Below are 12,070 nucleotides of genomic sequence, written 5' to 3'. Positions count from 1 at the left end.
TTTTAAGGGTACCCGTGAGAAATTAACAAAAAAAAATGATCGGAAATGGCTTGATCCAAACAGTTTCGAACAGTTTTTTATTGAACGGTTCAAATAAAAACTGCTCAAATCAAGCCTTTTCCGATATTTTTTTTTGTTAATTTCTCGCGGGCACCTTTAAAATCACATTCTGCACACATTGAACGGTTCGGATCATAAAAATTTGATTAGGAACTATGAGTTTGAGATTTGGAGTGGTTTTTTAGGTGTTTTTTTGAGTGTCCCGATATATATATATATATATATATATATATATATATATATATTGTTTTGAAAATTGGTAGTAATGGAGTCTATTGACCACACTCCCACTAACATATTGCCACTTAAGTAAGTTTCCACTTTCCAGTACTTTTTAAAATATATAACTTCACAATCTTATTAAAGTCCTAATTTACACCAACTCATATAATCACTAACAAAAGTCTTAAATTATCCGGATAATCACAATAAAAGTCCTACATGACAATAATATTTCAGACACAGATATCTGAACATAGATATACTCAAATTTGTCCAATGCCAATATATCATGTAATAATCCATTCTCGAGATTCATATTCGGACATATGTGTCTAAATCTGTGTCCGATATTTGTCTAGAAAACTATTTCCCTGGGGTGCCTATAAATAAGGCAAAGGACAGCGTGGCTGGGACATAGCAGCAAAAGTGGCCGCACACTCAAAAAAATCCATGAAGGGCCATGAGCCCACACGTTCAACCTCCTCCTGCGCCGCCTGCAAATTCCTCAAGCGGCGGTGCAGCCCCACCTGCCTCTTCGCCCCCTACTTCCGCTCCGACGAGCCCGAAAAATTCGCCAAGGTCCACAAAGTCTTCGGCGCCAGCAACGTCGCCAAGATCCTCGTCGACGTGCCGGAGAACCAGCGCGACGACGCCGTCAACTCCCTCGTTTACGAGGCCGAGGCGCGGCTGAGGGACCCCGTCTACGGCTGCATCGGCGCCATTGCTCTCTTGCAGCGGAAGGCGGTCGAGCTGCAGCAGGACCTCGCCGTCGCTCGGACTCGGCTCGCTCGTTGCGCCGCCGTGGCAGGCGGCGGCATGACTTCTTCTCTCTCTACGTCTTCTCTCTCTGTTCTCAGCGACGAGGATCGGTTTTTGATGAATTCTCTGTCTGAGATTTTGATGAACCCGGGTTGGGATGGGTGGGGTGGGGAGGGTTTGGACCGGAATTCTGTGGAACTGGACCGGAGTGGATGCATGGATGAATTAAGCCAGCTCCCCTTTCCAAGAGGGTAAAAAATTTGTTGGATTGTCATAAATTGGTCCTTAAGCTTTTGGATTTTTATCAATTTGGTCGTTAAAACTACTGGATTTTAGTCAAATTGATGGTGTCGTTCAAATTTGAAAATTGATTTCGGCACTGCTGTTGTAGCCATAGGCACTCCACTTTGTATCTTGATCATGTGAGATTACAAAACAAAATGTAAAGTGCCAATGGCTAAAACTGAAGTGCTAAAATCACATCCCTTCAAGTTTTTGATATTAAAAAAAGCTCACGGGACAGTGGTGTTGCTCCAATTTTAGCCATCTGAATAGAATCCTTTCCCTTGAAAGCAATGTTTTTAAAAATTGTTAGGCACTAGTCGGGCAGAAAAGGGCGTCTAGTGTGTAGGCAGGGACTAGGCGCCGACTAATTAGCTACTTAATCTAGGTGTTAGGCGAGTGTTAAACATCGCCTCGCCTAACACCTATGCGGGGTAGGCCGACTTTCAGAACATTGCTCGAAAGTACTAAGTATTAAAGAATTTGTAGTTTGGCCATCTCACAGTGGCGTTTTTGATCAGAAAATTGGATGCAATTATAAACTTGACCACATTGACAGTAATCCAATAGTTGAGAGGTCAATCTAGTGGAAATCCAAAGCATAAAGACTAATATGATAACTATGTAATACTATAAAGGCCCCAGATGCAATATATATACCCTTTTAAAAGAAAGAAAGATAACTATGTAATACTATAAAGGCCCCAGATGCAATATATATACCCTTTTAAAAGAAGGAAAGATAACTATGTAATACTATAAAGGCCCCAGATGCAATATATATACCCTTTTAAAGAAGGAAACCTCTCGTTACTGACAATTCCAAGGAACATCAGATTCTTTCAATTTTCCCAATCAAGAATCTGGAGTTGAACTTCGATTGAAATTGAGGTAAGAATCTAAAACTTGATTCTTGGGTGTAAACTATGAGCGGGACTGATCAGTGTTTTCTGCGGCATAGCAACCGCAGACCGCCAATTTATCATTTACAATTGAAATTGGGGAAAGCTCTCTACCCAAACTAGAAGCAGCAACACTCCATCAAACAGAAGCATCAGAAAGCAACCAAAATGCACAACAGAGATTGGATAATTGAAAATATAAGTCAAACATCCTAACTCAATTGGAACATCTCCAAAATACATACATTTACATGAATCAGATGATAGTTAATGGTGGCTGTGAATCTGAACTAAGAGGTGTGACTATTGAAATTGAACTCAGATCTTCTATACCGGAAAACCCTCTATACCCAAAAACCCTCTTACCTCTGTTCCCGTATATTTTTGGCCAAAAATGTATGGGAATAGAAAGTACAAAAAGTTTCGGTACAGGTGATCTGGTGGGTGACTATTCAGTTTAATTGGGTGTTCTAGATCCAAGTATAAAGGCAACACAGATTGAAATCAGTAAAAGATATAGTACAACCTTGATATGCTACAAAAATAACACTGTTCACTTAATACTGAATATGAGACACAGAATTACCTGTGTTGGATTCTCAAGTAGACTTGATAAAAACACTGTTCAAGTGTAATCGAATGTGATGTACTCTGGCACCAAGTCTGCAACTTTTGTGGACTCTGGCATGGAATTTAACAGAAAGATTATAATCATCAGTTTCATGGCACATGATATGATCCAAAATTGTGTTTCAGTCTGCACAAGTCACGTATCACAGACCACACACAACTGCGTAGCTTTCCATAAACATGTACACGCACACGCGCACACGGAGAGCTTTGTAGTTTACGAATTCTTAACCGGATTATGGCCAAATGCAAACAATTAAGTAAAAATATCTTGAAGTCGTCGCTGAAATTAGCAATCAGAATAACCTCCCAGAAGAAATCATATATTATACAGCTGAGAAAAATTAAATATGCGCCAGAATCCATAGCATAGACGAACATGTTGGCGCATCCATAGAATAGACTAACATGTACAACAAACATAAGATAATTGACATTAGTACAGTCATATGATCTAGACACGCTTCAACTTGTAATCTGCAGACAAATATAACAGGGTTTTGCACTAGGGGAACTCCACTGATGCTCCCAGCGCAACCATCAAATCTGCTTCCCTGCCAGAGGAGAGTTTTCATGCCTCCACAGCTATAGTTTTTTCCCTGTTTGAGAAATGCACAATAAGGAAAAGGTTAATCAGACAAAATAGAAGCAGTTTCAAGTGCAGCAGGACAATGTAAACGATAATACAAAGTTCACCAAAGTTCACTGCAAAAACTTGAAGCAAGAAAGAAGACTCAGCATGGTTATGCATGCTGACTACTGAATAAACGAATCAGCAGAACAAATATACTAGACGTAGATAGGGTTCTTCTGCTGATTTTGGCAAGTGATGGAAGAATGAAGCGTTCCCATTTCCAGAGCTTTTAGAAAAATTTTAAATGCCCACAAACCTAGCACAGGGAATCAAATACACTGTGCACAAGACAAGCAAAGGGTTACTCGGGTTCTTGGCTGGAATCAGGTCTGGAGAGTACTCATCTTTAAGCATGTAAAATGTAATTCAGAGCATGTTTGGCAAAGTGGCATTCTAATGTGGGACCAACAACTCCAACTGAAACTAATCACAATAAAACCTGAGGACACATGATGCTGTTTTGATGGGGTTTTCCTTCATCTCTTCCACTTTCATGTATGTATGTTGAGGTGAAGGTTGACATTTCTAAGACATGCAATGACTCCATAGAAAAAAATGCTAATCCCTGAATCAATGATTCCTGTACAAAGCAATGCATCCCTCAAGCGTAGGAACTGTAAACATAATCCTAGACTCTTAAGACTTCATGTCACTATAAACCTTCGGTCAAAGGAAACCGTACATCTAAAAAAAAATCTCACCCAAATAAAAAAAAACATCTACACAGAAAGAAATGAAACAACAATTTCTCACAGAAGTCAGAAGCAAGAAAAATAAGAAATGGCCAAGACATTTCCATGGCCCGTGGTTAAATTCGTCAGACACAGCTTATCTTTGCCACCAAAGTGGCAGGTTTTAGATCCTAGATATTGAGGTGATCAAAAACCAGACAGCTAAATGCCTCCAGGAAGTGATCTGCTTCCATTACTCAGTACATTCAAAGATGTGAAACGACTTCTAATTGAGTTGAACCCTTCTAATAGATTCAAAATGTTAGAAACAGATAGTAAATTGCACTGCACTCCATGTTTCTCTGAACTAATTTTAGTCCTTAAAGAATCCTCTCTCCTTGCCAATGATTCCCATAACATGGATATACCCAATGTCCAGCCTCATAGCTAAAATTTCTATGCAATTCAATAATTTCAAGTAGCTCAATCAACTACAGAATTCATCAAAAATTCCATAAAAGCAAACCGCTACCGTAATAAAACAGGAATCTTGGAAATTCACCTGAACCAGGAGCGTAATTCTTAGCCCTCTTCACCTTCTCAAGCTCAAGTTGAGCTTCCATAAACATATTCATCCTCTGGAACTCAAGTTCCTTAGTGAACTCCATCCTCTGCTTCTCCAATTCCATCATCTGCTCCTGCTTCGAGCTCTCGATCCTCTCGTACACCTCCCCAAACCTCAGTATCGCCCTCGCCAACTCCTTGTACGCCCCGTCCTCTGATAAATCCGCATCCTCCACTCTCCTCTCCCTCCGGTCACCGCCGAGCGAGCTCTCGTTAGATCCACTCGAATTCAACCTCGAAGATCCTCCAGAGTAAACCACAACCGGGTGACCAGCATTAGGGTTAGGGTTAGGAGTTGGTTTGGTTCTTGATTTGAGACTCAAGGTAATTGTGGACGCAGGCTTCTGAATCGCCGCCGAAGGGGCCGGGGTTTTCTTCTTCGACGGCGCGGCGGCGGCGGAGGCGGAGGCGGCGGTGGGACCGACGAGGTGATCGAGGCGGGAGTAGAAACGCCACTTGGAGGGAACGGGCAGCTTGGACTTCTCGAGCTTGTACTTCTTCTTGATAGTATCGACGCGGTTCTTGCACTGGACGTCGGTGCGGCGGGGCTTGACGCCGTTCGACCGGGCGTTGACGGCGTCGGCGACTTCCATCCAGTCTTTCTGACGGAGGTTGCCGCGGTTGAGCTCCAAGTAACGGTCCCCCCAGGCTTCAACCAGGGTCTCGGTGGCGCCTTCGCTCCAGCAGTCCTCCCGGCCGCCGCCCGGGTGGGGCCGCGAAGTGTTGTTACTCATGGGTCTTGGGTGGACGGGAGCTTTGATCTGACTTCAATTGGCCCCGTTAACGAACGGTGGAATTGGACGTCACGATTAGCGGAGGTGTGCGTGAGCTCGGCCGAACAGTAGAGTTATCAAGAATTCATGGATTTGGTTGGTGGGGGATAGGGGAAGGCCGGAGGTGGAGAGAGAGAGAACGGGAGGAGAGAGAGAGAGGGAAGGGGGAAAACATCGGAATGAAAGGTGGGTGAGGGAAGTGGGAAAGGGAAGGGAGGGAAGTCGGCCGTGCATCTGACCGGAGTGGGGGGGCGTGTGTGGGGTTAACGCCAGCTCCTTATTGGCTAGTTGGACGGACGGCCTTATGATTCTGTTTTAGTCTAAGATTTTTCCCTTTCTTTTGACCTTTTTACTAGCTACTGTGGCAGTTCAGGTTGTTGTAACCACTAGTGCCGGAAATTACAAGAGAAACTGGTAGGTTTTGTTTAGGTTAATGGATGGGAGCCTCTCCGATTGCTGTCCCAAAATAATTCATATTTTTCTCACGATACAGAATAATCATTGTGAGATCTACACTTGCGAACAATTCATATTTTTCTCACGATACAGAATAATCATCGTGAGATTTACACTTGCGGGACACGTCAAGCAATTGTCCCGAACAATTACCGAAGAGGATCCATTTCCTCTCCTCTGGTTAAGCATTAAAAAAAGGGGGTTACAGCTGGAATTTATTAGTAGTGCATAAGCCGATGGTAGTAAAACAAAACAGAAAACTCTTGAGATTTTGGTTGAACTTTACAAGAACGAAAATTTCAATGTGGTATTCAATTCTTATTTTTCCAAAACATGTTACAATATCACACTGGTTCATGTATGACAAAAGCAAACTAAAAGAATAAGGAAAAAAAGATGTCTCGAACCGGAAGCGTTCGAAAATTGGCAATCTCTTGACATTAGACCACAAAAAAGAAAAAAAAAATTCTTGCAAATTCCTTAGTTGACGAAGCGTTCGAAAATTGGCAATCTCTTGACATTAGACCACAAAAAAGAAAAAAAATTTCTTGCGAATTCCTTAGTTGACGAGCGCGTAAGATGACCCTAATGTCCTGACCGTCGGGAAAAAAATGTGTTCCTTTCCCAAAAAAAATGGGGAATGTGTTTACTCTTCCGAGTGTAAAATGAAAAAATCCTTCAACTTATCACCCATTTTCAACCCCCTCTTCCTCATCTCCCCCAAAACCAACTTAGCATCATCAAACCTTCCCAAACTGATCAAACGGCTAGCCAAAATCCCAAAACTCTCCGTATCCAACGCCATATCCCTCCCTCCACAGCTCACCACAAACTCCACCGCCTGCGCATAATACCCCAACTTCAACAGCCCACTGATAACGTGCGCATGCGTGGAGTACAGCGCTGGCACTCCATCATCCTCCATCCGCCTCAGCACCACCAGAGCACCCTCCACCTTCCCCGCCCTGCACGCGCCCAGCACCAGCGCGTCGTACGTCCTCGAGTCCGCCCCCAGCCCCTGCTCCTCCATCCTCATCAGCAACTCCGCCGCCGACGACAACTCTCCGGCGAAACAGTACGCCGTCAGTAAGAAGTTGTACGCCGTTACATCTGGCGAAACGCGATTCGCTCTCATCAGCTCCACCACGCGCCACGCCTCGTCCATCTTCTGCTTTTTGCTCAGCGCGTTGAGAATGGGGTGGAACGTGCACGCGTTCGCGCCGTGCTTGTCCCTCAGCATTTCCTCCGCCACGCCCAGGGCTTCGTCGACGCGCTGCAGCCTGCAGAGGCGAGCGACGAGCGCGTCGTACGCGCCCTTGCGGGTGAAGCCTCTGTCGAGATCCCTTAGGGCTTCGGAGAGGTCGTCGACGAGGGACAAGTCGGTGGAGATGAAGTTGAAGGTTTTGCTGGTGTTGAAGAAGCCTTCTTTGAAACGCTTGTTGAGGAGGCGGCAGACGGTGGCGAAGTCCCTGTTGCGGCCGGCGGCGTCGATGAGGTCGTCGTAGTGGGCGGAGGAGGGGTTTGGGTTATGGGTGGTGAGGAGGCGAGGAGAGATGTGGAAGAGAGAAGTGGGATTTGGGGGTTTAGGGGTGAGTTTGTGAAGAGATCGCATGGTATATTAGGGTTTAAGTTTACACACACAGAGAGAGAGAGAGAGAGAGAGAGAGAGAGATGGCGATCAAAGCTAAATTTTTTATAATCTGCAGGAGCTTGGGCCCATCGGATAGTAGATTAAGGGCCTGCCAGTATGTTACTGGGCCAATAATGGTGTGGACTTGGGTAGCTTAGGAATAGTAGTTTAAATGGGCTCGGGCTAATTCAAATGGCCTTGTCTTTTTCTTGGGCCACATTCATGGTGACAGGTAACTAACCAAGTTAGCAAGTCAAGCAGAGGTAATTCAACCAATTAGGCCGTCCACAGTAGTATAATCAAAAATGAATAACCAAAAGTTGACACATCAGCTTTTGATTATCCATTTAAAATGTTGCTAAGCTTAACAATGTTGAGGTCCACAATGGCCACTTCTAGTCCATAACCAAAATAAGGGGTCCACTACAATTTTACTCTCTCTCCCCTTATGTTTTCCACCATTGATCACTTCCCTCCATTACTGTTTTTTTTTTGGCAAAAATATATCAATTACCTCCATTAATTTTGGGGAAGAAATTGGTGACTTCCATCCCTCATATTATGAATTTGGAAAAAAAATAATGTACTAAAAAAAAATCAGATTTGAAAAATAATGTACTCAACCACGGGGAGAGGAACGGAAAAAAAAAATGGAAGCAGAAAAAAAAAGTGAAATACCTTAATCTGGCGACAATGAGTTGAATTATAAATGATCGAAAGATATAACTTCACTTTTGGAAAGAAAGAAAGAAAAATAGTTTGTGGGTGAAGAAAATGAGATATAGAACAGGCGAAGAGGAGAAGAAAATAGCATTTGAAACACGCATATATACAAATTTTTAAACAAGTTAAACTTATGTGGTGTGAGATCTACAAATTTTGATTATTGAAAAAGGTTTCTAGTTTTGGTTATTCAAAGTCCAAAATTTGATTATTTTTAAGAATGTTGTTAAGTTTGATTATACCATTGTGAGCCATCTTTTACACAAACATTATTAACTTTAAAAATAATTTGCTTTTGATTATACTACTGTGGATGGCCTTAGAGCATCTGTAGTGGAATAATCAAAATCAAAAAGTTGTTAGAATTAGTAATGTTTGTTTAAAAAAAAAAGTTCTCGTTGAAATAATCAAACTTAACGATCTCTTAGCCATTAATCAAATTTTAGCCCTTTTTTGAGCATCCTGTGGGTCTCTTTGTAGATGTATGTTATTAAAAAAAATCTCAAGAGTGTCACGTAGTAAAAATGAAGTAAGAGGTGTTGTGAAAAATCTTGTCTAATCTACTAACTAAGATTAGTACATATTTGAAGTTTTCAAATAAGTACTAATCTTTTAAATTAAACGTGATACATTTTGAAAGAATGACATGTCTCATACAGTAAAAATAAAGTATTTAAATATGAGAACATTAATGGAATGGAGCCTAAGAGTATCTATAGTGGACTAACCAAAATCCAAAGGTTGTTAAGATTAGCAATATTTGCTCAAAAAAATACTCACATTGAAATAATCAAACTTATAGCATATGCATCACTCTTTAAATTTTAGACCAAATTACCTCTTAAAAAATGTCACTTTATTACTTTAGTTATTCACTTTTAAATGTATACTGCATCAGAGACTCTCTATTCTAACTTATGACCTATTAATATATTATTTCATTCTTCCAATATAATTCTCCCTCCATCCCTTTTTAAATGTCTCACTTCATAATTTCAATTTATTAAGAAAACATCATCATTATACATTTCACATCATCTTTTACCTCCATTTTTTCTATTTACCCTCTCTAGAGACATCATTATTACACTTTTACTCACTAATTTTTCAAAATGGAATCTACTTTTAGTAGCAAAATGAAAAATATACCAACTTTTATCTACTAACTTTACAAAATAGACACTTATTAAGGCAGTCCAAAATGGAATACTGGACTTTAAAAATGGGACAGGGGAGTATTAAAACGCTATTTTTTTTTTATTTCTTCTCAAAAGTAATACTCAATTGAGGCTATATTGTTACAATGGCTATATTTTAAAAGCATTCATATCAGCCTCAACAAATTTAAGTAAAATTATAACTTAAAAAGTCAATTTTATTATTTTCCTGAGTCATATTTTACTCCATTTGGTCCAAATTATTAGTCTCATATGAATAGACGTTTAATTTTTGGATCAAAAAATCAAGTACTTTCTTACATAATTTTTCAAGTTTCTTGACACCAAATTAAAAAACTAACTGATATCTCAAATTTGGTGTCAAATAATTTTAAAAATTATGCACGGAAGTACTTTATTTTTTAATCTAAAAATTGCAGTATTTTTGTATAGAACTAACAATTTGGGATGGAGAGAGTATTGCTCTAAACATCAAACCCATTATATTTTGAGATTTTTAAAATTCAATAATCTAGTACTTTTGTTTTTAGTGCTTGAGAAGGAAGTCATGCCAGAGCCATGTGAGACGAACACATTAAAAAGCAATAAAATATTGGTTTAGCCTATGAACAGTTGCTCTTTACAAGAGTCGAGGAACTGTAGCATTTGTTTCTTTAACTGAGCAACAAGAGAGGCTAATACACTATATTTTTTTCCCTTCTACTCGTTATTATAGTTTTATAGGAGAAGAAAACGAGCCTAATGCAGATGCTCTTAGGCCATCCACAGTGGCATAATCAAAAGCAAATTATTTTTAAAGTTAACAATGTTCGGGTAAAAGATGGCTCACAATGGTATAATCAAACTTAACAACATTCTTAGAAATAATCAAATTTTGGGCTTTGGATAACCAAAATTAGCAACCTTTTTCAATAATCAAAATTTGTGGATATCACACCACATAAGTTAACTGGTTCTAAAATTTATGTACACGCGTGTTTCAAATGGTATTTTCTTCGCGTGTTCTATATCTCATTTTCTTCGGCCACAAACTCTTTCTTTTTCTTTCCCTCTAAAAATGAAGCTCATATCTTTCAATCATTTACAATTCAACTAATTGTCACCGGATTAAGGTATTTCACTTTTTTTCCGTTTTTTTTTTCGTTCCTCTCATTGTGGTTGAGTACATGAAGAACCTTGTATTCTTTTACAAATTCAAGAACACATTTGTTTTTTTGTTTTTTTTGAGTGCATAATTTTTTTTCCAAATTCATAATATGAGGGAAGGAAGTCACCAATTTTTTCTCCAAAATTATGAGAAAAAATCGATATATTTTTGCCAAAAAAAAAATCGTAATGAAGGAAAGTGATCAATGGTGGAAAACATTTGTCGCCGCATTAAGGTATTTCACTTTTTTTTTCCATTTTTATTTTATTCTTTTTTCGTTCCTCTCCCTGTGGTTGAGTACATAAAGAACCTTACATTTTTTTACAAATTCAAGAACACATCTGTTTTTTTTTTTTTTTGAGTACATGATTTTTTTTCCAAATTCATAATATTAGGGAAGGAAGTCACCAATTTTTTTTCCAAAATTAAAGGAGAAAATCGATATATTTTTTCCAAAAAAAAAGTGTAATGGAGGGAAGTGATCAATGGTGGAAAACACAAGGGGAGAGAGAGTGTAATTGTAGTGTATCTCTTATTTTAGCTATGGACTAGAAGTGACCATTGTGGACCTCAACATTGTTAAGCTTAACAACCTCTTAAATGGATAATCAAAAGCTGATGTGTCAACTTTTGGTTATCCATTTTTGATTATGCCACTGCGGATGGCCTTAGCAACTAACCAAATTTTGGTGAATAATCAAAACTAGCAACTTTTTACCAATAATCAAATTTAGTGACCTCACATCTTTTCAATCAAGTACATATATCATTACACAAAAACCTTCTATCCTCTCCATTTTCTCTCTTTCTTTTTCAACAATGTTTTAAAAAAAAAATTGAAAAACTGTTCTTTTCAAAAAAATAGTTTACTCAATAATAGTTTTAACACAGTACTTATTTTTTCAAAATAATTGTATTTACTCGTTTAAAATTCTTTTTAAAACTGTTTCAAAAACTGTTTTCTTAAAACCATTTTATTCAAACTATGTTTTTCCAAACTTTTATTTTTCAAAAACAGTTTTTTCTTGAAAAATGAAAAAAGTTGGTTTTACAAAAATATTTTCTATTCCTAGTAAAATATTTTGTTAGTTTGAAAGAGATTTAAAATAATTGTTTTCTATGTTAACAATTTTTAGTTTTTTGTAGTTTAAAAATATGATGTGACAAGTTTTAGTTATTTAATTTTGATTTTGCTATTGTGGATTTGTACATTGGTAACCTTAGCAATCTCTTAAGTGGATAATCAAAATGTGATGTGGCATGATTTGATTATTCATTTTTGCTTATTCCACTACGGATGCTCTTTATAACTAAATTTATTGGATCTGATATCTTCTTAATCAAATACAACCAGCATTGGTAAGTGAAATTACTTTCCA

The 12,070-nt window shown here is 38.9% G+C and overlaps 3 protein-coding genes across 3 annotated transcripts; 1 reads left to right on the top strand and 2 right to left on the bottom strand.

Annotated features, from left to right (window-relative positions):
• The first annotated feature begins 604 nt into the window (after window positions 1-604).
• Window positions 605-1,518, top strand: LOC131300814 (LOB domain-containing protein 21-like). The gene has a single exon (XM_058326812.1). The coding sequence runs from the start codon at window positions 733-735 to the stop codon at window positions 1,294-1,296; it is 564 nt and encodes a 187-aa protein (XP_058182795.1). The 5' UTR covers window positions 605-732; the 3' UTR covers window positions 1,297-1,518.
• A 1,593-nt stretch (window positions 1,519-3,111) lies between these two features.
• On the bottom strand, window positions 3,112-6,193 carry LOC131300812 (trihelix transcription factor ENAP2). The gene is made up of 2 exons (XM_058326811.1): window positions 4,723-6,193; window positions 3,112-3,454 (listed from the first exon to the last, which is right to left on the bottom strand). Exons 1-2 carry the CDS (start codon window positions 5,516-5,518, stop codon window positions 3,441-3,443), a joined length of 810 nt encoding a protein of 269 aa, XP_058182794.1. The 5' UTR covers window positions 5,519-6,193; the 3' UTR covers window positions 3,112-3,440.
• Window positions 6,194-6,302: 109 nt separating this feature from the next.
• On the bottom strand, window positions 6,303-7,705 carry LOC131300811 (pentatricopeptide repeat-containing protein At2g40240, mitochondrial-like). The gene has a single exon (XM_058326810.1). It carries the CDS (start codon window positions 7,623-7,625, stop codon window positions 6,660-6,662), a length of 966 nt encoding a protein of 321 aa, XP_058182793.1. The 5' UTR covers window positions 7,626-7,705; the 3' UTR covers window positions 6,303-6,659.
• Between the last annotated feature and the right edge of the window lie 4,365 nt (window positions 7,706-12,070).

Source organism: Rhododendron vialii, chromosome 9a (assembly GCF_030253575.1).
Source record: "Rhododendron vialii isolate Sample 1 chromosome 9a, ASM3025357v1".
NCBI classification, from domain to species: domain Eukaryota; kingdom Viridiplantae; phylum Streptophyta; class Magnoliopsida; order Ericales; family Ericaceae; genus Rhododendron; species Rhododendron vialii.
Note: the sequence above shows the minus strand (reverse complement) of the source record. Positions and strands in the feature narration are given on the sequence as shown.